A 26,497-nucleotide genomic window follows, 5' to 3' on the forward strand; every position below is an offset into this window, starting at 1 on the left:
TCCTTGCAATTTCTCTAATGCAGAATTTGGCATGGTTTCTTCTAGGAAAAGCAAATGGATCTGCAGAGCAGTTCCGTATGTCAGGACACATTTTCTGGAATATTTACAGTCAAATATTAAAATAGCAAAAGTTGAACTGAGACCAGCATGTAGCATAAATTCACATAAAATGGAAATTAAGAGAGAGGAGTCTGTGATAAAACAGCTTTAGCTTCAGAAAACATTTATTTCACATGAAGCATTGTTCATACTGATCACCTAATAAAAATTATTTGTCTGTACAGCTGCCTCAAAACTAACCAAGCCCTGGTGTTTGGTATCACCATGGAATTTGGGGTGTTTGTCACCCAGGGATAGTCCAAATTACACGCTAAAATTTAGCAATCCATTTTTGAGTGTGTCAACCATTTTTACCATGTTCTTACTCCATTTTTTTTCCCTGTGGGGGGCCTCCCCCACCAAACCCTTGGACAGGAGGAGCTAGAGTTTGCTGCCATGAGGATAGAAGCGCTGAAGTTAGCCAGGCAGATTGCCCTCTCCTCTTTGCACTCCAAGGTACCTGCTTTGTGCCTGCCCTGTGTGTGTGAGTGTGCACAGCCTGGGGAGCTGAGTGCTGCTTGTCCTGGGGCTCCCTGGGGGACACCAGGAGCATGCTGGCAGCAGAGCTGACACAGAAATGCTGTCACCCCACTCACACCCCAATTAACAGCAGGCAAGAAGCAGCAGCAGCATTCCTTCTGCGGGAGATGGATTCTGCAGTCCAGGTAGCTGTTTGTCATTTCTCTAAATCAAGATTTGTCCTAAAATATTTGGTGGTGAAGAATACCAGGCCTGCTTTGGCCATAAGGACATTTTGTCTTCTGCTGGTATTTTCAGCTTGAAGTCAGACACCTTTGACCCTCAGTGTTTGGAATTGAGGAATTCAGTTGACGTTGCCCTCAGGCATCTGAAGAAAGGGACTGCAGCAGGGTTGGAAGGGCTACAGAACTCCCAAGGGAAAAAAGCCTCACAACACAATGTGTCTTTATTCATAAAGATCTAAATCTTGTTTTTTTCATTGCTACTTCCAGGTTGTGCTGGCTAGTTGTGCCTCAGAGTGATGCTTTGCACTGCTGTAGGGATGCACATGGAACTCTCTGTGTTTGGAAAGTCAGAAAAGCCATTCCATAAATGTTAGTGGCTTTCTTCTGAATGGGATACTGAGGGCAGTGTCCTGCTGCAGTGAGACATTTCATTCCAAATGAAGAGAAAATACTTCTGAAATGCCCTTCTCCAGTGACTTTAGTCCTTTTGTACTGTCCCTTAATAACTCAGCAGAAAGTCTTTTGCCCAGTCTAAAATCACCTGGAGTTCATTGCATCACCACAGCATTTGAGCTGGTTACAGGTAGAATTTCTTGGTGCTTAAAAGATCAGTTATTAAGTAACTACTTCATAAAAGTAAAGATTTTTTCTTAACATTCACTAAGGTAAACATATTACTCACAGATTTAAGAGTATTTTAGAGTATGTGGTTACAATTTCTTATTTAAGTAAGAAAAGCATGCTGTTGTCTTCATTAGAAGGACTAACCAAGCAGTTATTGGTGGTGACAAAGCCCCACGTTGGTCCAGGCACAGCAGTGCTTGTAGACCAATACCATGGGTGTCATGTTAGGCTGGGAAGGACTTTTGTCCTTGCATAGCTTTGCTATTTCAGTGGGAGGTTGCTGGTGTGAAATTACCCTGTGATGACACCTCTTGTGACCTACAGTGACTGATGGCCTGGATTAAGTAGAACAGAAACCAGCAGATGACTGCAGTGACTTAAATTTGGATGCTCCTGGCAGAATTCCCTTCTGGATGGCTGGCCTCAGTTCTTTTCTGAAAGCTGTATAATTACATTTAACACTTGCTAAACGATGACTAGATGGGTAACAAGAACAGGATGATAAATAAAGACAGAAGCACTTGTTACGATAAATTAGGTCACCTAAAATAAAGATTAAATAGAAGCATTTTGTGCTAGCACTAGGAGTGAGAATAATGTGCAGTTTGTTCTCAGGCAGAGGGGAGTTATTTGGCCACTCCCAAATTTCTTGTCACAGACTTAAACAGCAGCAGGACCAGTCACCTACTTTTGCATTGCCAAGTATTTCTGTCCTCCAGTGTTGAGGTGAATTGATGCTTTTCTGTTGAACAGTCTCCATTTGGATGTTGGGAGGTAATTTTTAGTAGGTGCAGCTTGAGTAGGGTTTGTGTCCAGCACCCTGTGGATGCTGAGACAGGATCCAAGGAAAATAGAAACTGAGAGGAAAGGCATAGGCAAAAATGGGGTTAGTGCCTTACAGCTTTGTGGGGCTCTCATGGGGGTGGAGGAGGATTATTCCCATCAAACAGCAATGCCATTGATTTTAGCAAAAATTTACAGGCAGAAAACTTCTGCTTGGGTTTTCTTGCCTTTCACTGTATTTGCAAGCACAAGTAGGTCTCACTTTGCCTGCACTGACCTGTCTGCTCACACATTAATTGAAAGAGTCCATCATTCCATGCACACCCAGGCAGCATTTCAGGGGCTTGGAAAGGGCAGCCTCATTTTCAGCAGGGCTAAACACACATTCCTCTAACTGCTATGATAAAAACTAGTTTTCATTTTCATTCCATTTCTCTATTTTCTTCCTCTCTGACCTCCTGGAAGTGAGATAACTGCAGCTGGTTAATAGATGTGCATTTGTTTCCATTCTAGTTTCTGTGAAAGGTGCTGGGAAGAGAAGAGTGTTGAGCTCTCAGATATTTACACTAAGATTGCAGTGACCTACATTTTGTAGTAATTCCCCTGAAGACTCTAATCTTTTTGTGCAAGGTTTAGTGACTTACAAATCCCTGTGCTGATTATTACCCCAATTAACTGCTTACCTTCTTAGCAATTAGGTGCTAAAGCATTATTATTGGGTTATTTTGGGTAATACCATCATCCTGTTGATCAGGTGCTGTTATTTTCCTGAGGCAGGAGTATTTTTCAGACAGCAAATAACAGTTACTGAGTGATGCATCAGTTAAGAACTGTGTAAAATTTGCTTTTGAAGTAAAACCATGATGACTTCTGCTGTTTATTCCTGCCAGAGAGCCCAGATGTGACTTGTGCAGGGTGTGTCTAGAGTTAGGGCAACACTGGCTGGATCACTACCACAAGCATTTCTGCTCAGTGGTAAAATTCCAGGAGTTTTTATGGTTATTTTTGAAAATTTTAAGCTGTTCTGCATGTCATTATTACTATTGGTTGTACAATTTACTCAAATGCAACTAGAGAAAACATAACTGTATTAATACATAAGAGTACCTGTAAGTATGCATTAAATGCTCTAAATGTCTTTTCCTTTAAAAATTGTCATCCTCCCAGCAGTTACTTTGACATGGTTTTATATGAGCTTGAATAAAGTTTGTGTTTCTTCTTGGCACAATGAATATTTTCCAGCAATCTCTTTATGAGATCCAGCAAATTCAGCTGCAGGAGGCTTTTGAAATGTGACAGATGCAGTTCAACAGATCGATCTGAGGGGTGGCCTTTCTTTTGAGGACAGCTTTGATGATCTAATGGCTCTTTTTTATCTCTCAGTTATTCCTGTCTTGTGATTAAGGAGGGGCTAAAGCACTTTTTTTTTTTTTTTAATGCATTTATAGAGGTGTCTGAGCTGGTATCCCAGGTGTATTTTTCTCCTGTGTAGTTATTTTACATTGGGAGATACTTTGCAGAGCACAGGCTATGCAATTTTGACAGATATTGGAATGCTTTTTCTGCTGGTAGGAAAATCCTTTGAGTTTGAGCTTGCATCTCCTAATTCTGCTGGAATTGATCCTTATTTTGGGTGTTCATGTTAAAGGTAGCAAAACCAGAGAAGGGATAGCCTGCTCCATAAATCCTAGAAGTAAGAGTCAATTGACTCCCAGGTTTAAAAACAAAAAGTACCAAGCAAATTAGTGAGAATCTTCTGTAAATAAAGATGCAGTGAGGTATTCTGTGTTCTGTTAATACTGTTTAGGTTATTCTTGCTCTAATTAAATTTTCTTGCCTTGTCTTTTAATGTTGCTAGTGTTTCTTCATGTTCTCTACAGATGTGATATCCTGAACATCTGGTCCTGTGTGCATTATATACAATTTTTAATACAGCTTCTTCAGTCAGGTGTGATACAAGAACTCCCAAGGGATTACAACAAGATTAACAGTGGGTTTGGAGGCTTCTGTGATCCAGGGTGGTGTGAGAAGAACTGTGAGGAAGTGAATGTTTTATGGGAAAGCATCTGGCAAACTTCCCTTTTACAGTGTTGAAACAAGAATATGGGATGTTGAAATTAATGAGGACTGAACCTTGATCCAGACATTATCTACTCCCTTTCACATTCCTGTGCTTCAGTCACTAAAGCATGACTCTGCTATTTTATTTAAAAAAAAATACAAACAACTGAAGCAAAACCACACCACCCTCTTTTACAGTAAAATACAAGAAAATAATTATTTTCTCTTATGCAAAAAAATAATTGAGATACTCTTCATTTCTACTCTTAATTATTGCAGATAAAGCCTGAAGGCTTAGGTACAGCATTAGTGAACTTGGAGGAACAGAATACATTTTTTTATAAACAAAGTTAACAAGTAAACTGGAAAAATACATTATCCCCTTTTCAGCAGCAAGGAAATGCTACACCAGGAAAACAGGATGTGAATATCCATTTCCATCAGTGGATGGAAAAAGTCATTGATCAGCCTGACTTTCCTCCCCACTCCTGCTCCAGCCCTTGTGATGGGGACTTGGCAGTGCCCAAAGAAGCTGTGGCTGCCCCTGGATCCCTGGAAGTGCCCAAGGCCAGGCTGGACAGGGCTTGGAGCAGCCTGGGACAGTGGAAGGTGTCCCTGCCCATGGCAGGAGTGGCACTGGATGAGCTTCAAGGTCTCTTCCAACTGAAACCATTCTGGGTTCTCTGAACTATTTCTTGTAATCTCAGTTTTAATGTACTGTAGCTTGGGTTGTTTGCATCCAGAGTTGTTTGTGAGACATTTCCTGCATCTCAGTGTCCTGTTCTTTGCTCTTCTCATTTCACATGCTGCTCTCCCCTATTTAATCTGGGCTGCTGACCTGGGCAAAATTGACAGCTGCAGAAAAGGCCTCATTTAACTGACTAATTGCATGCTGGACACCAGTGGGGCAGCAGTGTCACCTGCATAGTCACACTTTTTATGTGGTAGATGCCATGTAGTGACAGGCCCAACCTAAGAAAATGAGCTGTCCTCTTGTTTCTGGTTTCTTGATTCATTTTTATGGAAGCAGAATTCCCCTTAATGAGCTTTCTGCCTTCAAATCTGATTCCTTCTGCTGATGTGCATTTCTTGTGGATGTTGTGGTAAAAAGCAGTACATTTTCTGAAATAGACCTTAAAATATTGATGGCAAAGTGCTGTCTTTATTTTCTCTCCATAAAGGTAATATGATTCCTTCTCCTGGTGCTTCTTATGGACCTTAAATGTTTATTTTATGATTGCTGAATTCAGAGCTCCTTGCCAGCATTAACTGCTGTTGCCATTTAGAGGTGCACAGAACTTTAGTCCTAGCACCACACTCAGAAAACCCATGAGCTAAACCCTTATGTAATGGTTTGTTTCTTTGTATTTACACAACCAAACACACAGAGAGAAGCTGCTATCCCAGCAGATGTTTCCATCTCCAAAAGTGCCCTGTACTCCCGCATCGGCGCCTCGGACGCCGAGAGCACCGCGGCTCTGCTCTACCCCCAGCAGGACTTGGACTCTGCCCTCCGGCTCGCCAGAGCAGAGGTAACTGCCCCACAGTTTGGGAAAGGAAAAACTGGCCCCTTGTGCTTCCCTTCTTGCCTGTTTGCTCCCAAATGCTTTATGGTGTGATCACTTGGTCTGTTGTTGGAACCGTCCTCAGCCGCGCTAGAGCAAAAGGTGCTACGCTGGAAGTTTTGTTTGTTTTACATGTGTGAAAAGCAGATGTGGTATAGAAATAAACCCCAGATGTATGATGTGCTTCTTGACATTGCTATATAATTATATAAAAATGGTAAGGTGCTTGAAATAGGAATAAAGTGATGTATTTTACAAACCTATTTATCATATTAGTGTGGCTAGCAATAGCAATGAAATAATGGGTTTAATCCAGTGGGGATTTTTCCCTTTGTTTTCTGTTTCAGATTGTGGCCAAGGAAAGGGAAGTATCTGAGTGGAAAGAGAAATATGAAGAAAGCAGAAGGGAAGTGATGGAAATGAGGTGGGTTATTAACTTGATCACTCTGTCAGCCTAATCTCAACCTGTGGGTAGTACACAGAGTACCATGTTCATACAATTGTTTTGTTTAGCTAAATTTGCTTTGTTATTTTTAACTTCAAGCTTTGTATTGATCCTGAACTGATATTTTGTCTTTGTATGGTGGGGCACTACTGCTCAGGGTAATCATTGAAAACTTCTGTGTTGCTAATCTCATTCCCACCCTCAGAATACTGAGGTAAGGGGGGTTTTACTGCAGGTTAATGTCAGGGAAGGATTTCCTCTGGCTTGTGTGTGAATTCTGACTAGGATTGCATAGTGAGGTTCCTGTTGTAGACTTGGATGAGCTGCCTGCAGAGCTGGCAGGGGGATGCACATGCCAGTGTTAGTTCACTCTCCACAAGTAGTTTAGCTTGGAAAAAGGAAAGAATGTAGGGAAGAATGTGCAGGTTTGCAGATAGTTATGAGTAGTACAGGCTGCCTTCAGAACAGGTTGTTAAACAATACAAGTCAAACCAGTGTCAGTAGAAAGGCATTTCTTGTAAAGGAACCATTCTGGACTATGGATGTTGACTTCTAAGGAGATTCTACACCCTTTTCTTTGAGCTAAGATGTTTTTTTAATTGCTGCACACACTAAGGTTGATTTTAGTTAAGCAATAGTTCTCTTGACTTTTGCTCTCTTGTTCCATTTGAGACCTGAATAAAGGACCTGGAGCTTTTCAGTTTGTTCTGGTTGTATCTGTTCTATTTCTATGCCAACCTGCTTCTATTGCATTAAATATCTGTCTGCTGGAACATGGTTTGACCTTCCTTTCCAGCCCAGGTCCTAGCACTTGCAAGGATGACAACAAAATCCCTGTAGTGGATGATGTGAGCAGTGCTGTTTAAAGAAGCACTGATGCTTCCCATTCAGTCAGCTGAAAGGTTCAGCTTTTCTTTCTTTTCTCAGTTTGTAGGACCATAAGAAGGACAAAGCAATGAGCTTGGCCTGCTCATTGACCTGAATCTGAAAAAGGCATCAATTGAAAAAGAGAATGTATAAAATACTTTAAAGCTTATTATTTCCTACCTTCATAAACTAGAAAAAATGGTTCCCCCCTCTTAACTCATAAATAGAAGGAAACTGTCAGATTATTTTAGCATCCCTCCTTTAAATAATAATGTATACAATTGCTTCTGAGACTGAATTTTCTTTAAAATCCCTTCTGTTCTAGTGCCAGCTTCTTCCCAAAATGAAGGGTTTCAGTGATTTAAAGCTAAACTCTGTATCTAGTGATGACCTACATAAGCAATTGCTTATATCCAGGAAAACTGTGCTTAGGGAGGGAGAGTAGAAGGGAACTGCAGTGCAGAGCTCCACAAACACTTGCATGGATGCCAGGAATTGCACATGGCAGATTGGAATAGTGGCAGCACAGGGCTCTGAGCCAAAGCATCTTAAGAGAAGCATCTGCAAAAGGCAAGAGCAGCCTCTTTATTTCTATTTTGCCACCTCCCAGTGCCCAGCTGAGTTCTCTCACCTCCCTTGTGCTCTGTTGGGATGGGGAACAAAGCCCTGAAATGCTTAATGAGGAGAAACAGAACAGAGTGGCTGTGAGCAGTCAAACCCAGGGAGCAAAACAAGGAGGGAACAAAATGAGGGATTGTAAGGAATGTCTCAGTGTGCAGCACACACTCAAGTGTGGAGCTTGGTCTGTTGTGTGTCTGCTGGCTGCCAGTGGGCACTGCCAGCCTTTTCCCTCATGCAAGGAGAGCCAGGGGTGACACAGGGCAGCTGGCACACTGTAGATCTGCACCTTCATTTTCCACACAGTAATGTTCTTGTGTGTGTGTCCACCCTCCATAAAGTCTGATTTGAAAAAAAAAAACAACAACAACACAGTAATCAAGCCAGATTTCCCACAGGCACATGCCTGGATGAAAGAAAAAAAATCTGGCTAATATTGTCACAAAATGATAAATATGCATATGTGCACAAAGAAAGATTTCTCTTGGAAGTTTAAATGTTCAAGCAGTCCATGTGTGGTAAATTAGAGATGTGTCAATGAGATTTGGCATAATGATAAGCAGGGAGTTGAAGGGATTATTTAGAGTTGCAAGCACAAAAGCATCATTTCCCAAAGGAGGAGAAGCAATGCTTCTGTACCCATGTCCTGCATACTGTAGCTGGAATATCCTGAATTCATCTAATTTTCCATGAAAAGATCAGTTGAAGGAAATACTATTCCAGAGAACAGAAGGCAGAATGAGGTTTAATAATGCAGGAGCTATGAAGAGCTGAACCACAGTGGGCTCTACCATGATTCAAGACTCTAACCAGAGACAGGCAAGAAATACTTAATTATGGTTATTTGGAGGCCTGATTGATTATGACTCTGTAAGGGGAGTCAGGCAGATGACCTCTGAGACCCTTTGTAGCCCTGGATTCTGGTGGTTTTTATGCCTTAGAAATGTTCAGCCAGTGAACAGACTGTCTCAAATACCAACACTTAAGCCTGTGTAATGTGTCAGCCTGGGTTAAAGAGGAGTGATGTGGCAGCATCCTTTGGCTCCCCAGCTGCAATCACCATTATTTGGGCTGCTTGACTGAAAGAAGCCTTTGACATGATTCTGGAGCACATTCTTCCCTGAGAAGTGCTGCAGTGTTGTAATGTTGTGTTCCTTACCCTGAGTACCCTGAGTCCTTGGCTTCCTTTTCTTGGATGATACAACTTCCTAAAGGTGCTTTGTGTCACAAGGATATGACAAAGTTTTAAAACCCTCATTGCTTACAGCAGGCTTTTGAGGTAATCTGCTTTGGAGATGAAACCAAACCCTTCCTTTTAGAGCAAAATCCTTGCTGTTATCTTTGCTCTCCAAAGTGTCATTTATGGTTGAAAGGAAAAATCCCAGTGCTTGGGGGCAGAGCCTCTGCTCTCTGAGTGCTCTGCAGGACCAGGGCAGGGGACAGCTGCTGACCTTAGGGCCAGGTGCCTTTCTCAGGGCTCTGGGCTCTGTCTGTGATTCAGATTTCAGGCAGTTCTGCAGTTACTGTAGTAGATTTGGGAACTCTGCAAGTTTCTCCTTTTCTTACTGACTTTAATCTCAGGTTTTTCCACATCGTTTCTGTAACCTCACCCAATGCAGCAGAGCTCTAAAAATGGAGCAAGTGAGAGCCAGTCTCAAAAGAGGTGTATTCCAGCTCCAGTGAGCTGTTTTGAATATCCAATTCAGATGAAGTGTGGGGTAATTTTGTTTTTTGTAGACAGTCCTGTGTGGCTCATGAATCAAAGCACAGATCAAGTTAGTCTCATTTCATTAGCTTTATTTGGCTCTAGGAAGGGATGGATCGTCTTTCTAAATCACATTTAATCTGCTTATTTTGGCTAACCTCTTTTCAAGAAGGAAATTCAAAGCCTACCGTGAGTATATGAAATAAAACAGTCTTAAAAGTAGCATTTTGCCACCTCTGCTTCAAAAAGAGATTTGAGAAATGGGATGTGATGGACTTTGTGCTACATAGTTGAATATTTTGATCTTGTTCTTTTAAGTGGTAGTGAATCATTTAATCATGAGAAGATTCATTTTGAATGTGAGATACATTTTGGATGATAGCCAGCACTTCTTAGATGTACTTGCTACCAATTGTAAGTTTCCTTAAGGTTTATATTAAAAATAAACTAACACAAATTTGGAGAAGAGAGTAGAAAATAATGGAAAAATCAGGCTCTTTGGAGTTTTTGAGTTAGGCCAGTGTGATTATGTTTGTAATCATGAGGTTTCAAAAAACAGAATCTGTTTCAAAGCAATCTCTTCTTCCTCCCCTCACTTTTATTATTTCCATGGAGAGTTTAAAATCAGCTGTAGTGTTAAAACTGTCTGTTTTATTTGTTATTTGGGCAATAAATAACATGTAAAAGTGTGATGGGGTTCTGTATCTCTTAAAAACACCCCAGTTCAGTTTCTGATAGTGTTATTTGCTAAGTAAGCATGAGCAATGATGTTGTTTGCCAAAAGTTTTTCTTTTTTTTTTTTTCCCCTCTTACAGAAAAATAGTTTCGGAATACGAGAAGACGATTGCTCAGATGATAGGTAGGTGTTCCTGCTGTGAAAGATGCTCCCTGGTTGGAGTCTGTGGGCTTCATTTTGATGCTGGCTGCATCTGCTGATGCTGCAGGGAATTGTGAATGCATCTGAGGACACCAGAAAAGGAAAAGTCAGGGCCTCTTTTCCCAGCCAGCAGCGCCCAGGCAGTTCGGGTAACACAGGAAGCTCAGGGCTTTCCCTTCTGCAGCAGAGCAAACTGGCCCATAGGAAACAGGTTCAAATTCATGGGTTTCTCCAGGAGAGACTTTCAGTGACCTAAAAACCCCTTAGGCTTCAGCTTGCAGCTGTTTAATGGCAGATCCCAAACTTAGCTCTTCACAACAACAGGGATTATCTGCTCTAAGTGCATCGATCAGACCAAAACCAAGATTAACTCCAATCCCAGATGGGAGGTTGCAAGTGCCCAAACCACCCCCCCAGTTACTTACTGACACAGGGCTCTCCTTTTAAGTCTAAATTATGGCAAGTTTTGCCTCTCAGTAATTAAAAAACACCTTTGCTAACAGCATGTCCCATGGATAAAAACTTCTTTGCTCAGTTGCACTTCAAACCCAAGGGTTGCAGTGCTCGTGTGGTTCCTTGGTGCAGGAGTCTGGCCACTGAGATGTGATTTTAAAGCCTCCTGTAAGATTTCTAAAGCTCTTTTTATTAGTCTGGCTATAGAAAGCACCAGTGGCTTGTGCTGCCTTGTGCTTCTTCAGCCTGAGCTGAAAGGCAAATTTCCCAGAAAGGCAAATGGCTGAGTGGAATTTTGGGAAGAGCACCAGTGTTTGGTGCTTTTGCTGCCTTCCTGCATTTCTTGTCCATTAGGAGCCATCCCAACTTCCTTTCAAGTGAAGGGTAAAATGGAACCTACAAATAAATTTTATGAGAATGACAACTATGATAAATAATTAATGAAATATATATATATATATCAATTAATAATTAACACTAATAATATGCCAGGCTTCATTCTCTCTGGTGTTATGCCTCCATTGCCTTTTGAATGTACAGCTGAGCCAATGTGCTGCCTTCTGACATGGTGTCTGTCATTGTCATCATGCAAATGTTCAAATGGGAATGACCAGAGTATGCAAAGAACTTATTTCACTTTGGTTTGCAGTGAACATACCCTGGTTTGGCTTCCACCCTGAACCTGGCCAGTGCTATGGACACACAAGGGACCCATTTTCCCCAAGCTATGCATATGGCTAACTACAAATAAATTCAAATTCTATTTTTGAGAAACAGATTTTTCTTAAAAATCAATTTTTGAGACTGCAGGGCAACAGTAAGATACAGAATAGGAATCCTGAGGCAGAGGCACAGCCTTGGTGTACATGGTACATTCCACCATCACCATTTCCTCTTGTTGCAAAAAAATTAAGGTTAAATAAGTATTAGGCCATTGACTGTGAGTAAATACTCAGAGTATCAGAGCCTCTCAGATGTTCTGTGGTGAGTTTTTAAGGGCTATGGCTGTAAGTAATTTAATTTGCTGTCCATTTACAAAGGAACTGAACCAACAACAGCAACACAGAAAACCTCCTTTCTGTGTTAATTAGAGCAGTATGCAAATCCTGCTGGTAATACGTTAAATGTGAGGTTTCTCCCTGCATTTAATGGAAATTTTTGATCTAATTGTCCCACTTTGTCATGCCATTTCTTGTAAATTGCTGTTCCTTCTGATAAAGGAATTCACTCATCCCAATACCACATGTGGAGGAAAATGTGTGTGTTTGTAATTTGCATGTACTTCAGTGACCTGTTATCCCAGTAATGCCTCAGTGCCACAGCAAATATGCATCTTAACAAAAGAAGTGCCTGTGCTGTTTCTGTTTATCATTTAACCCTTCTGAACTATTTATGCAGCCCTGTTAGAAGGGCACTGCACATAAACCATTTTCACCAATCCCTTTGATGAGTATGCAGTGAGGTTGATAGGTCCTGCTGAGATTTTTGTAGGCTGGTGTGCATAGTAAATACTGATAATATCCCATATTAACAGTGTATGACTGCCTGTGTTTGCTTCTAAAGGCACTGAAAAATGTGCATTGCAAACAGTGATTGCCTTTGATTCCAAGGGCTGTGGAAGGTTTAATATTTGCTGTCATACATATATGGAACCCAAAATTACCCAATTTAGCTGCTGTGATGACTTCATGCCACACTCTGCAGCCAGAGCTTGCAAGCTGTCAGTGTGGAGATCCCTGTTTAGTGACACTTGGCATATTTTTTTACTAGTGCATCTTCTTTTTTTTTCTTTTTTCTTACACTCACCTCAACCCCTAACACATCTTAGTTGACACTGAGGAGTGGGGGAGAGGAAAGACCAGGCTTTCCAGTTCCTTTTCACTGACAGCTTTCTCATGTTGGTCTGGTTGTTTTTTTGATAAAAATGTATCCTTATTCTTTACATTTGAATACATGATGAAATTCTCCTTGTGGAAAACAAGATGTTATGCTTTGTGCATTACAGGTTGTTGCATTACTTATTTGCTGCTTTCCTAACAATTCCCGATTTTTCTATTTTGCTTCCGTTTTCGTTGCTTCTTGCTATTTGCTTGCAAAAACAAAACAGGCAAGCCTGGTAAGTAAAGCTTTTCACCAACTTTCACACCAGCATTTTGCATCTTTAGTTTCTTTTGCTTTTGTTCTCTGTTTGCTGCATTCTCATTAAGTCATGTGAGTAGTAGTGAGCTGAGGCTGAAAGCGGATCTGCTGTGTTGCTGCTCTGATTCTGTCATTTTGGATAGTGTTAGTCCTGAGCATACTGCTGTTATTGTTGGTGAGCCCTGGGCAGGGTCTGTTGCAGATGTGGACGTGATTTAATTCAAATGTTTTGATCACATAACCTTGTAAACATATTTAGAGTTAAGGATGTGTAATGGTTTATCTAAGATTTGACTGGCAGGCTATTACCAGCACATTTTATTGAAACTAATCATAGTCTTAGAAGGTCCCTTCCAACCCAAACCATTCTATCATTTTATGAAAATACCACTTATAACTCTAGTCCCCCTCCAGCCAAGTTTCTGTGTTTTGTTGTATTTAACCACTTTGGTTAGGGAGCATCACTTGGACAAGCCTTGGAGCAACATGGTCAGGTGGGAGATGTCCCTGCCCATGGCAGGGTGATGGGACTGAATGAGCTTTAAGGTTCTTTCCAACCCAAACCATTGTGTGATTCTGTAGCATTTGCTCCAGTTTCCCATGAGAGAGTTTAAATGGTGCTGGGCATTGAGGATTAGAGGAGCTGATCCAGCTGAGGAGAGAGGAGAGCCTTCAATAGGCTGGGAGGAAGAGGAGCAGCTCAGTAGTTCTGAGGAAGTGTGACATGAACTACTAACTTACTGATCACCCTGGAAACAAATAAGGAAGTTGCTAAATTACCTCAGACAAAGGTCTCTCAATAAGTAGGGAAGTGGCATTAAATACATTAAACTATTTTGGATGATCCTGCAAAGGGATCTCTTGCCCTGCCTGCAGTTGCAGTGACAGAAGTGTTGCCAGAAAGCAGGATCCTGTCAGGGAGGGGTTTGGAATTATCTAGGCAGGGTGTAATCTCCAGCATGATTAAACAAATCTAATGCTGGAACATAAGGAGACAGCCTCTGAGGTTTACAGAAGTAAACAAAAGACAACAATTTTTTTTTGTTTTAATTGAGAGCCCATTATTTTTGACATTGCAGAGGAATACTGGGTGTCTCTAAGAAAGCAAAATAGAAAATAATGTTTATTTTTAATAAAGTGTTCAATATATCCAAGTGATGTTGTATTACAGGACTCTGGGCTTCTCTGCCATGTCAAAGGTATTTGTTCATCAGTAAAATAAAGGTGATACAAGCAGGTCCTGAGAACTTCTCTGATTCTTTTGATCTTCTGTATCACACAGAGCCAAATAAGCTCAGCCTTATTTATCAGGTCAGGCTCTGCCCCAGCCAGGCACTGTCAGGGGTGAACAGAGGAGCCCAGGAGCACAGCATGGCATCATCCCTGCTCTGGCCTTGGTCAGGCCAGCAGAAATCTGTACTTTTTGGAGCTGACCAGCATTATAAATAATTCAGATGAAATCTCCTACTCAAATAAAAAACTCAAGCTTGTTTAGTTCTTTATGTTTCCAGATATAAAGCCCCGAATGAAAAGTTGCACATTGTGAAATGCTTTTTCCACAGGATAACTTTTTACCTTATTTTAGGTTTTCTCATAAACCAAGGAAAATAGCAATATAAAACTGCTGTGTTTTTTGGTGGGTTTTCCTTTCAATATCATTCAAAGTAGCCCAAAGAATCATAGTTTAGGATGTGAAGGAAATAATGCAACATTTTGGAAGACAATGCCAGACCTTTTCTTCCAGTGTTATGTGGATATTCCAACTTATTATGATGTCAATTCCCTTGAAAATTCCTCCTCCATATGGATTTGTATTCCTGTTGAGTTTTTCTCACCATCCCTGGCTCAAATTTAACTATACATAGGAGGAGCTTGGCAGATGGTTTTTTGCAGTTTTTTACACTTAGGAAGTCTGTCTACTGTTAGATTTCCTTTCTGCCACTTTTTCCAGTAATCCTAAGAACTGATAAAACACTGCTTTTCCAAGGGGAGAATTGGAGTTGAATTCCACTGAACAAAGTGCTTTGTTTGTGCAGGATTAGAAGATGTCAGGAGATGAGAGGCATTTATCAGCAATGGCAAGTAATTTGTGGCCAGTGCTAGGAGTGTACATAAATGTCCTTTCCTTCAACTAGTGCATCTTCAGACAAACAGGGGAAATCCAACACCTGCCTTTTCACAGGAACAGCTGAGTTCAGAGTGAAGAAATCATCAGTACAGAGATACATTCACATTTTCCCCCAACATCAAAATATTTAAATGTCCACTGTATTTAGCAACTGTTTTCCAAAACAGGCTTGTGTCATTATATAAATCTGACTTTTCTGGATCCTGTAAACTTACTAATACACAAATAGGGCAGAGTATAGTAGAAACTGTAGATGATAGTGAAATCAGTGGACTTGTTACCCTTCTGAAAACCTCTCTTTTCCCTACCCCTGTCTTCTTTCAGAGGATGAACAGAGAGAGAAATCTGTCTCCCACCACACTGTTCAGCAGCTCATAGTGGAGAAGGAACAAGCTCTGGCTGATCTGAACTCAGTGGAGAAATCCCTGGCAGATCTTTTCAGGAGATATGAGAAGATGAAAGAAGTTCTGGAGGGATTTCGGAAGGTGAGTCACATTAACATCTCCTTTGAAGAGCAGAGCTGAGCAGATTCTGTGTGCCAGAATGTGCTGTGCTGCTGAACAGAAGGCTGGACTTGTGTTTCCAGCTAATTCTGATGTCCTGCATGACAAACCAGAATCCTCAGGTGAAGGGTTGCAGCCAGCTATCAAATGCAAACAGAAGAACTGTAAAGCTCTCTGCATTGTGTAGTATTCTCCTTCAGGTGGCCTCTGTGGCCTCTGCAGCCCTTCAGACAGCTCTGGGTGATTCCCACAAACACATCCCTGTCCTGCATTTTAACCTCTTGGATTAAATCTGATTCATCTTCTCTTTTAAGAATGAAGAAGTGTTGAAGAAATGTGCACAGGAATATTTGTCACGAGTGAAGAAGGAAGAGCAGAGGTATCAGGCACTCAAAATACACGCTGAGGAAAAACTGGACAGGTAATTGAGCCATGGATTCACAGAATGCTTTGGGTTGGAAGAGATCTTAAAACCATCTTGTTCATCCCCTGCCATGGGCAGGGACACCTTCTACTATGCCAAGTTGCCTCAAACCCTGTCCAGCCAGCCTTGGACACTTCTAGGGCTTGTGCATGGATTGTACATGTATTTTTTCAGGAGTTCATGCTGCAGGAGGATTCCTGTGGCTGGACCTCCCATCCCAAACTGCTCCTGCAATATGCAAAGCACAGGCTGCTTTTTGATAAAGAGGGGAAAGACAGAACACCTTAAATTTCTGTATTTAGCTAATGTCTTTATGTTTGTTTGATGTATTTTCATGGGAGGATCAAGAAGGAAGCCATTAACCAGTTTCTTTTTCTAGATTTTGATGTAATGATCAATTAAGCCTTTGTAGGAATCATGTTCAGGACTCATAGTATTGAATTGGAGATCAGGTTTGGGAACTGCCATAAAACACTTAGACCTGAGTCATATTTGTGACCCCAGCACAGATACCTGAGAGAAGCATGAAGGGAGCAACACAGACAGTAAGAAAAGACTCTGCAGCTGCTGCTGAGCAAGAGAGGGAGTTGTGAATCTCTAGGGACAAGTGTTAGAATATACCCAAGATGTGCAGAAGGCAGCCCTGCCTTCTCCCCCCATTTGTTAGAGTGCTGTCCACCTTTGGGCATCCTCTGCCCTTCCCTGAAGTGACCAAACTCTGTGTTTTGCAGGGCCAATGCTGAAATTGCACAGGTGAGAGGCAAGGCCCAGCAGGAGCAGGCAGCATACCAGGCCAGCCTTCGGAAGGAGCAGCTCAAAGTGGATGCCTTGGAGAGAACACTGGAACAAAAGGTAAATCAGGAATCTGCTCTGCCTGAGGATTGTCCTGCAGCTCACTGGCCCTGGGGACAGCAGCACTCCCCAAATTTTAAGGCAAAACCCCTGTGTGCACCAGCTAAACCCAGGTTTGGTTTTGGGGCTGGCTCAGCCTTGGCCAGAGCTCGGGTGCACCTGTGCACTTGGTTTGCTTCAGTCCTTGGGATTCAGACCATGCTTCAGCTTTTCTCTCAGGTTTCCCTTTTTAGTGCTAGCTGTAATTCCAATGCTAATTCCAAAGTGTCTGTAGGAAATGCCTATTTATATCTCTCTGTTCTCCAGCTCAGCCAAGGGAGCTTGCTTTGGCACAGAACAGCTCGTCCTTGCTTGCAGCTCTGCAAGGCAGGCTGAAAATACTGGAAAAAATAGAAAAGTGCAGCCTAGAAACAAATTTCCACTATGTATTATTGTGGTGTGCTGGGAATGACTTCTATGAAGCTGTCTGCTTTGGTGCTAAATTTGATTTATTAAAACTGGAGGAGCTGTATTTGGAAAAAAAAGAAGCATTTGTTTGAATGTATATAGCTGTACCATGAATATGAACACTTAGTTGCATTATGTACATATATCTATATTTACAGATCTCCCGTTCTCAGCATTGGAGAAAAGGGAATTTTCCCACACCTCACCCACTAGTTAGATAATATTAAAATTTTAAAAATCCCTCATCTTAATGCAACAATCCTTTTCATAATACTTCATCTTTTATTTTCCAGAATAAAGAGATTGAAGAATTAACAAAGATTTGTGATGAACTGATTGCCAAAATGGGGAAAAGCTAACTTTTAACCAAATTTCTGGACTTCAATATTGAGTGCAATATGACCATTGGCACACTGATGTCCATACATTTATGTGGACAGGTTATATTTTCACTTTTTCGTATGCACTACTGTATTTTCTTTCTAAATAAAGTTGATTTAATTGTATGCAGTACTAAGATGACTATCAGAATTTCTTGCTATTGTTTGCATTTTCACAGTATAATTCATAGCAAGTTGATCTCAAAGTTCCTGTATCAGGGAGATTGTCAAGTTCTCTAAGAAATTACAAATTGCTGATCCTAGCCTTCCCTTTGTACATGAGTTCCCATGTTGGATGTCTTTTGGATTTAATATAAACATGTATTACTTGCATGGGGACTCTTGCCTTAAGGAATGTAAACTTTATCTGCATTTGCTGATTTGTAAAATAAAAATATAAAACAAAAGAAAAAAAAAAAAAGAAAATGCATGTTACAAATGAAATTCTCTATTGTAAATAAATTTTTTTCGTTGAAAGTTGAAGATAAGTATGGCTGTGTTTTGTGTCCTTCACTGGCTTATTTCAGCACCAGATGCTCTTGGGAATTAATTCCTCTACAGAAAGCACTTCATGGGTCGCTGCCTGGAACACTTTGTGGGTCACAAGAGTCTGCTGCTTATGTGCACATATCTAGGTCTATATCTTACTGTCTCTCTAAATATATATATCTATATGTAAGTGTTGGATTTGGACCACTCAAGTCTCAAGCATAGGCTTAATCCTCCAAAATATTTAATGCTCTGACCCTGATCCAGCAAATCCCATGGGCAAATGTAATGAGGCTGCTGGAGGAGTCGGAGGCTGTGGCATGTGGTGCCAGGATGGTTTTTAAGCATGTCTGGCACTGGAAGGTGAATACATTTCCTGCTCCTGGAAGAATTTGCCTGCAGGGCTGCTGGAGATGAGGTTGGTGTGATCAGAGGTGCAGCCGGAACAAGCTCCATAAGTAGCACTGTCCAACACCTCCTTATCCTGTAAGTTATCCTCTGCACAGGATTAGGGATGGAGGAGAAGCATTAAGGCTCTAATAGCAAACAAACTGCTTTCTCTGGCTAATGGTGCATCTCTTGGACCTCCATGATGTGGACAGTCTTCAGCCTGGTTCTTGTCAGCTCTCTTTTTGTCCTCAAAAGTAAGTTAACTCCTTTTTCTTTCCTTTTTTGCTTCATTTGCTTTCATACCTCAAGCATGGCTGAACCTCTTTGCTGTTCTCCTCTCCTGTTTGCTCCTCTCCTGGGTTGGGTTGGTTTCAGGTTATTTTTCGTGTGTGGTTAGCAGCACAGAACTGCTCCTCTGTAAAGATAAATATGTGTGCTAACAGATTCAAATGTCCCCACTGATAGCAATGGTTGGATTTCTGCTCTGCAAGCCTCAAGTGTTGTATTTTAAATATCTTTCAAATTCATGCTTGCCTTTGAAAATACTGTGTAGTTTAGGGCAAGGAAAAGAAAGAGGATTAAAGTATGCTTGTAATGTTTAAACAAGAACAAAACTCAAGATACACTGTTGTGCTTTCCAACTGAGTTGATACTTTAGGAGAAAAGGAAAATTGGATCACTGTAAGATTTTGTGTGTATACAATGTTCTTTTTCATGGTACTGTCGACCTAAGATCATGGTAGAGGGGGGAAAAAAGCAACTTGTGGTCTCTGCTCAGAAATTGTTACAAGAAGATATGGATGCAATTATAGAACATCAAATGTTTCTTGTATTATTTTAAGTGCAGATTGTAACAACTAAATAATCTGAGGTTGATTTTTTTACTATTATTTTTTAATCAGTATCTGAACTGTTTCTAAAAAAGAAACGTTGTTAAGATTTGCAGACAGTTTTGGATTTTCCTAAACTTTCTTGCCATTTTTTTTAATGCAAGCTGGAAACAATATTAGAAAAATTGATACTTTTAAATACTTCTTGTAAACTCTAAGTGGTCTCTTCTCCCTCCCCCCAGGTGAAGCACTGCAGTGTTACACCTGTGTAGGTTCTAGTGATGATGACTGCAACAGACAAGGAAGTCAGCAGTGCCCAGGCCATGCAGATGCCTGTGCAGTCATTAGAGGACAAGCAAGTAAGTGTCACAAATGTGTCAGATTCATTACATTTGTCACAAAAGAAATAAATAACCTGTGTTGGAAAGAGAAGACTGCATATTAAGCTAAGGAGAAAACCAAAAGTAGATGTCTCCTCTCAAAATAAACCTTATTAATAAATCTCAATCCTAGTTTTGCTGACATAAAATCCCACTGGGGATGATTTGTTGGTGTGTCACAATGGGCTGTACCCAGTCTTTGTGAAAGCTGGAAAGAAGCATTTTAAGTATTGCCCACTTACTTAAGTGACTTAGCTGGAAATTAGAAGGCAAAAGAAGCTAATGAGCCCCTGCACTTGGGCACATCCAAAGACATTTAAGCTGCACCAGTTGCCCCAAAGAAAAATCAGAGTTATTTCAGCAGGAGCTTGTTGATGTGGTGCCGTGATGTGATTGTATTCAGTTACTTGTAAAGACCAGCCAAACCCAAGGCTGTTGCTCAGTGCAGGTGCTGAGGGGGTGCAGGTGCTGCCCTTTGCAGCCCTGTGGGCTCTGTGGCTCTGTTGCAGGTGGCATCATGAAGTCCTGCTCGTTCAGGTCCTTCTGCGAGCGCGCCCGGAGGGACGGCTCGAGGGCGCCCGGCGTCAGCGTGCACTGCTGCTACTCCAACAACTGCAATGCCAAGAGCCTGGCCCCCAGCCTCTCCAGCTCCAGCACCTGCTTCCTCCTCATCTTCTCACTGCTCTGCCACCCCTTCTTGAAGCTGACATGAAGGGCAAAAAGAAAAAAAAAAATGTATCCTGAAGCAACAACTCTGCCTTCTTAGCAAGGGATGGTAATATCTCCTAATCATGCTCCATGTACCATATATCTCACTAGGCAAAAAGCTGTAGGAAGACTTGACAGATGTTTAGATAAAATTTGTTTCATCTGCTAAATAGGTCTTGGTCTCTGTGTAAGAAATGCTGCCCTGTTGTTTATCCTGAGGGGTTGATTGTGTGAACACGTCACATTTTCCTGCAATTTAGATAAGGAGAAATCTTTGCTGCAGGTAGCCTGGTAGTAAGGTAAAGGGCAAATGTCTGCCAAATGTTGTTTACTGTTGGCAGACATTCAAAAGCAAGCTAAAATTTACAAGCACAAAGTGACTGAAAATTCTAGTAAGCAAGTTAATCTTTTAGAGAGAATTAGCATACTAGACCAAGCCAGGAAACTTGAAATACAGATAATTTAGTATTGATACAAGCTGGTAAGAGAAGGCCATAAAGAGAATAATGCATGGAGGTGCATTGTATGGTACAGGATATGTTCCTGGCAGGGGGGCTGGAACTGGGTGGTCTTTAAGGTCCCTTCCAACCCAGATCATTCCATGATTCTATTCTTGTGTGTATTTCCTTGGGGAAAAAGCACCTTCCAGTCTTCTCTTTTCTGATCCTTTGAGAATCTTTCCACAGTATCAGAAGAAGATCGAAGAAGAGTTTGGAAGTTGTTTTTGAACTGGTACTCCATCCAAAGATTGGCTCAGTTTATCTCCTCTGCTGTTTTTAAAAACAAGTGATTAATCCCTCTCTTATAGGCAAATTATAACTTGAGTTTATAATTCTTATTAATGTTTAAGTAGACAATTCTCCACTGTCCATAACTGCAGTCTTTGGGAGTATGAGTGTATATTTCTCTACATATCACCCCCTTCAATGATGTGATTGACTTGAGATACTTTATGTATCCTTTTCATTCTGCAAAGTGAATGCAATTACTTGGAGGTCTTTAGAGGCATAAGGGACTAAATCAATATTTTTAATAAACCCATTCACGGCAGTTTTACCAAGTAAATGATCCAGAAAGGGTCACATAGTAGAAGGCATTGTGCATCACCACCTCCTTTGATCCAAAACAGAGCACCAGGCAAGGAGATGAGTGATATTTGTAGATTTTCATGTCCAGTTGTGATTATCTGGTCCAACCCCTGGCACACAACATGCACAGAACTGGTCTGAAGTCCAGCTGGTGTAACTGAAGTAGAAGTGTCTTTCCAGTTCTAGTTTTAGTTGCCTAGTAGGAAAAAGGTTAGGTCATCAAATCTATGGAACTCACAAAATATGTGGCAAAGTAGTTTTTTCCCTAGCTTTGTGTTGTGACTTTTTTTGGTATAACTCTGAAAAATCAGTTCCAGGCAAGGCAGTTTGGTCTATTTTTAGTATCTAGGCACCAGTCTGATAAAGCTGTTGAATAGAAAGATTGCAACAATGCAGCAGATCTTGGCTGAGAATGTTCATTTGGAGTCCAGCATCTCATCTGTATAAAAATCACTTAAATTGGTCTAAGTATTTTTCATTTAATTCTCAGCTTGAAGCAGTTCCTAGAATCTCTTCTGCTACAGGAAGCAGTTATTGATTGTATCTTTATCTTTGTATGGTTCTGTAATGATAAATCTGTATTGAATGTAATCTCTGTATATGCTCACTGCATTTCCTTAATGAGAAAATAAATTACATGCAATGGCTGGCATTGTCTCTTGGTAAACAAAACTGCTTTTTTTAATTGGGATTTCCAGCTGCATCTGGCACTCTGTTTTCCTGCAGGAATCCTTTTGGGCTTTGTTGTTTTGTTTTTTTAATGTGGGATATATTTCTTAAATCTGTTGGATCAAATAGTGGATGTTGGTAGTGTTCTTGCTGCTACATTTCCATGGTAAAATAAGAAGGTAAATCTCTATCCTCTTGACAAACACCATCTGTCATTCCTGATGGCAGCCAGGGCTGGGATCTTTGGGCTCCCACCTCCTCCATCCCATCCTGCCTCCCAGCTCATCACTGCTTTGCTTTTACAGCAAAATAAAGATATGACCCTGAAGTGTGCCTGCATGTGGATATATACCTAGGAAGGATAAACCACTTTTGTGGATTGGTGTTTTCAGAGCATTTTCATGATGGTTCTTGGCATAAGCATTGATGGGAAGACAAACACAGAGGAAAAAAGAAACAAAATAGAAGGAATATTTTTCAAACTCCATTAAAAATGCAGAAAATACAAAGTTTTTATTGCCATGAGTGTGCAGAGCTATTTCTAGTCACAGGTGCAACAGAAAGTTGGTTGTTCTGAGGTTAATTCCTGCTGCAGTCACAGCCTCCTTGTCCCTTCCTTAATGTCAGCAGCAGAGAGGCTGCTATGAAATGCTTCCTGCTGCAGCTCAAAATGTCAGAACTCCTTTTTCATCTGTTGTAGCAGCTGGATTTATGTAGTGGCTCAGTTGAGGAAGGGCTGGGTTTGAGTGTAACTCTGCCCTCTCACCTCCAAGGAAGGATCTCCAAAGAGCTTCATGATTTCTAAGTGAGAGAAAATCTCAGTTGTAAGTACAACCCCAAGTCATAATTGCCATTATTCTTTTCTATCCTCTTGTTTTTGGCTGTGCGAACAGCATTCCTTTGTTCTCCTGGTCTTCTCAAGGGCAGCAAGAGCCTCTGGGACTTCTCAGGAGGGCACAGCTGAGCAGAGTGCCTTGAGCTCTCTGTAAGAGAGAATTTGCCATTTAGTTTGTGTCAATGTTCATCCACACCTGCCTTTTCCACAGTGAGTACAAAGTACCAGGTTGTCCCTTGTTCTTGGTGAGGAATAAGCAATTTTTGTGGCATTGAAAATCTAGATCAGTCAAGGTCAGCTCAATACTGGCTGTGCAATTTGATGGAAGTTTAAAGTACATCTTGGTGTCACAAAACACAGTTTATTTTTTAACTTTTTTTCCTCATGAGAAATTTTAGTCATGCATTTCTGTCCAGGAGGGATTAAACAAAAAACAGGCTTGCAGCCTGTGTTACCATGTCTTTGTGTGCAAAGAAAGCCCAACTGTGACAAATTTCATAGTGAGCATCACTCCAAAGGATCTTGACCTTTCTGGACCTACAGATGTTTAGGGCACAGCCTGGAGTTGCTGGCTGTGGTTGCTAACATGCCCTTGGGGAGGAGTTTTATGCTTCTGAAATCAGAATTCCTGACTGCAGTTCCTGGAGCCAGGGTTATTATCCTGCATACACATACCCTCCCTCTTATCACCCACAGCCAGCAGTGCACAGGGTGTTTTTAATTGGCATATTTCCTCACAACAGAGTGGGGAAAAATGATAGCAGTGCTAATCCCTTCAAGAGTGTAGTGAGAAATTCACTGTATTGGTGGCATAGGTACAGGTGAACCTTCTTGGCATCTGAGAAAAAAACCCACAAGTGAAAAACCAGTGTGGGGTGAGTTTGGAGAGAACCACAGAAGCAGCTCGTGGTGCTTGGATCCATGGAAAGTAGGTCTTGTCAAAAACATCTCATTTGAGGCTGGGGGTTTTTACTGATAAAGGCAAATACAGGGATTTTGCAGCACATTTCAGACAAAATCACAGACTGAGAGTTCAGGAGCCAGGAGAGTGAAAGGCTGCAAAAACAAGTTCTCAGTGGAAAATGTTTCCAAGTGGTGCCTTGACACAGGCGAGCTCCCATCATCTCTGACAACCTCGGGATGGTGCCATGAGAGGTGTCACCAAAAGAAGGAACTGTCAAAGCTCTGACACTCTGTCTGCATGGAGACATTCCTGCATGTTGCCATGGGGATGGGTTTCCAAGGGAGACAAGTGATGGATGCACTTTTCTGGAACAAAACTAAAGCAGAGGAATGAGGGTGGGAGGATGGGGCTGAGCATTTAATCACAGTCACAGGATGGTTTGGGATGAAAAGGACCTTAAAGCTCATTCAGTTCCACTCCCTGCCATGGCAGGGACACCTCCCACTGTCCCAGGCTGCTCCAAGTCCTGTCCAGCCTTGTTTTGGACATTTCCAGGGATCCAGGGGCAGCCAGAGCTTCTCTGGGCACCTGTCCCAGGACCTGCCCACCCTCACAGGGAACAATTCCTTCCCAATATCCATCTCACCCTGCCCTCTTTCTTTAGCCCTCAACCCTCCTGTCTTCCATGCTTGGCACTCCCTTAAGGAGTACACTTTTCCTAAAATTCCTTACATCTTTTATAGCAGCCTGACTTAGCCCCACAGGCAATATTTCTCTTAAAACAACCCTTTTAACTTCAGGCCCAAAAGACTTCCAAGTATGAGATAATGTTTGACAGGTGAAGAAGAATTTTTCTCTTGAAGCTATTCCCTTTCTCTGAGGACTTCCTGCCTTTCATCCTCACCAAAATGGTTTTAATTTTTTCCTCTAAATGCTCAAGGGGGGGAAGGTATTTGAACACTGGCAGAGGCAGCCAAAAAAATAAGACTGGTGTCCAAATCACTGATTGCTCTTGCCTTCATTGGAGATATTCAGTGCTGTGTTTTAAGCAATGCCAGTCATCCTCAGTTTCTGATTTGAGAAAATCAGTGGGGAAAAAAAAAAAAAAAGTGGCTGTAGATCTGGAGCTCAGTGGGACTGGCTGGTGTCTCTTCAACCAGGATTAGAGACTGATTTTCTCTAAGGAAACTTGATTTGTTGGTTTGCTCCTGTGGTCTCCCAACCTTAAGACAGCTTTTGCAGCATATTCTTGAGATCCTGAGGATGTTCATCTCCTTTTAGCAACTCTTCTTTAACCCCTTTTACAATTTTTGTAGGGCTTTCCAGTGCAAGTAAAATCTCCACGAGTGTGTAGTTATTAAATTCAAGTTCTCATCCTTATGTGTCACTGGCATGACATTTCTAATAGAAGGCTAATCTCTGAATTTCCTCTTCACACTCTGGTGATCACCAGCCTTTATCTGCAGGGTAAGTTTTGCTCTAATTTTACTTTGTGCTGAGTCTTTGAAGACTCTTGTGTCCAAAGCTCATATGAGCCAGTTCCAGAGGAAAGTTCCTGCCCCACTGATGCCTGCCAGGGACCAGGAGCTGAGAGTAACACAGGATCCATCCCAGTCCCAGCTGGGGCTGCAGAGCTGGGTCAGGACACACTTGTGAGGAACTGTACAGAAGGGAATGAGCAGCTCTGCAGGATTGACTGAGTCTCACTTCTGATGCTCTGCATCCATGAGATGGGTGGGGAGAGCAGCAAGGGACAAGCCCTGCCCTCATTTAGTCCTTAAGGGTTAAGTTTCTCTTTTTGGAGCTGTCTTTTTGGACATCTCTCTTACACTGTGCTCATGAGTACTTGGCAGTCTCCAGCACTTGTTTCCACATTCTCCCAGCCAACTATGACTCCTCATACTGGATAAACACGTCTGGTTTTGTTAAATATTTTGTTTCAGTGATTAGGACTCTGGAAAGAGAAAATCAGTTACTGAGATGAAGCAAATCCATGAGTGGGGCAGTGAACTGGGCCAGGAAAAAGTGTTCATGGGGAAATGATCTGAGCAGGGCTGTGCCTGGGGGCACTGGCAGAGGTTTATCAGCATTCCTGTAATCAGGGCCTTGAGGAGGAGAGATCCACCAGCCTCCTTTGGGTTGGTTTATGCAGCAGATGAAAAGGAGAGGTTTGTCCCTGGGTTGGTTTGGTTCATTCACCCCAAGGCTTAGGAAAGGAAGAGCTATTCCTAAAGCATCTTCCCAACACCTTCCAAACCATTTTTTGCTAGATTTATGAGATTTTTCTCCTGAATGCCAGCATAAAGAGTCTGGTGCTCTTTGAATGAGAGGGGTTTGCGGATTTTCATCAGTTGCTGGTGATTTCAGCTGTGATAAATGAGAGACTGTGCAAGCCAGGAAGTTTTTCAGAGCTGGCCTGGATGGGACTCCTCTGAGGATGATGACAAGCAGAGGGGGGAAAAAACCTGCTTTGATTTGACACATCCTGTTAACATCAGAGAGAAGCAGCCCCTGGAAAACCCATCTCCTC

General features: G+C 41.6%; 2 protein-coding genes across 2 annotated transcripts in view; both read left to right on the plus strand.

The window, feature by feature from the left end:
- TACC2 (transforming acidic coiled-coil containing protein 2) overlaps window positions 1–17,811 on the plus strand; it is a 125,653-nt gene extending 107,842 nt beyond the window's left edge. Inside the window, 8 exon segments of the mRNA XM_079312621.1 lie at window positions 475–555; window positions 5,660–5,803; window positions 6,184–6,260; window positions 10,287–10,330; window positions 15,393–15,553; window positions 15,886–15,992; window positions 16,727–16,847; window positions 17,588–17,811. Coding sequence (XP_079168747.1) covers window positions 475–555; window positions 5,660–5,803; window positions 6,184–6,260; window positions 10,287–10,330; window positions 15,393–15,553; window positions 15,886–15,992; window positions 16,727–16,847; window positions 17,588–17,653 — 801 coding nt within the window. The 3' untranslated portion in view covers window positions 17,654–17,811.
- Window positions 17,812–18,311: 500 nt separating this feature from the next.
- On the plus strand, window positions 18,312–22,206 carry LOC306805171 (uncharacterized protein). Its single transcript, XM_079312635.1, has 3 exons — window positions 18,312–18,807; window positions 19,626–19,742; window positions 20,273–22,206. The coding sequence occupies exons 1-3, from the start codon at window positions 18,753–18,755 to the stop codon at window positions 20,473–20,475; spliced, it is 375 nt and encodes a 124-aa protein (XP_079168761.1). The 5' UTR covers window positions 18,312–18,752; the 3' UTR covers window positions 20,476–22,206.
- Window positions 22,207–26,497: the final 4,291 nt, after the last annotated feature.

The sequence above is a fragment of the Erithacus rubecula genome, assembly GCF_903797595.1.
Source record: "Erithacus rubecula genome assembly, chromosome: 9".
Classification (NCBI taxonomy): Eukaryota; Metazoa; Chordata; class Aves; order Passeriformes; family Muscicapidae; genus Erithacus; species Erithacus rubecula.

Excerpts from the sequence above, each read along its gene's own strand:
- LOC306805171 (XM_079312635.1), top strand. The coding sequence starts at position 18,753 with ATGATGTGGACAGTCTTCAGCCTGGTTCTTGTCAGCTCTCTTTTTGTC. Across the intron at positions 18,808-19,625 it reads CTCTCTTTTTGTCCTCAAAA|GTGAAGCACTGCAGTGTTAC; the intron begins GTAAGTTAACTC and ends CCCTCCCCCCAG. Across the intron at positions 19,743-20,272 it reads AGTCATTAGAGGACAAGCAA|GTGGCATCATGAAGTCCTGC; the intron begins GTAAGTGTCACA and ends GCTCTGTTGCAG.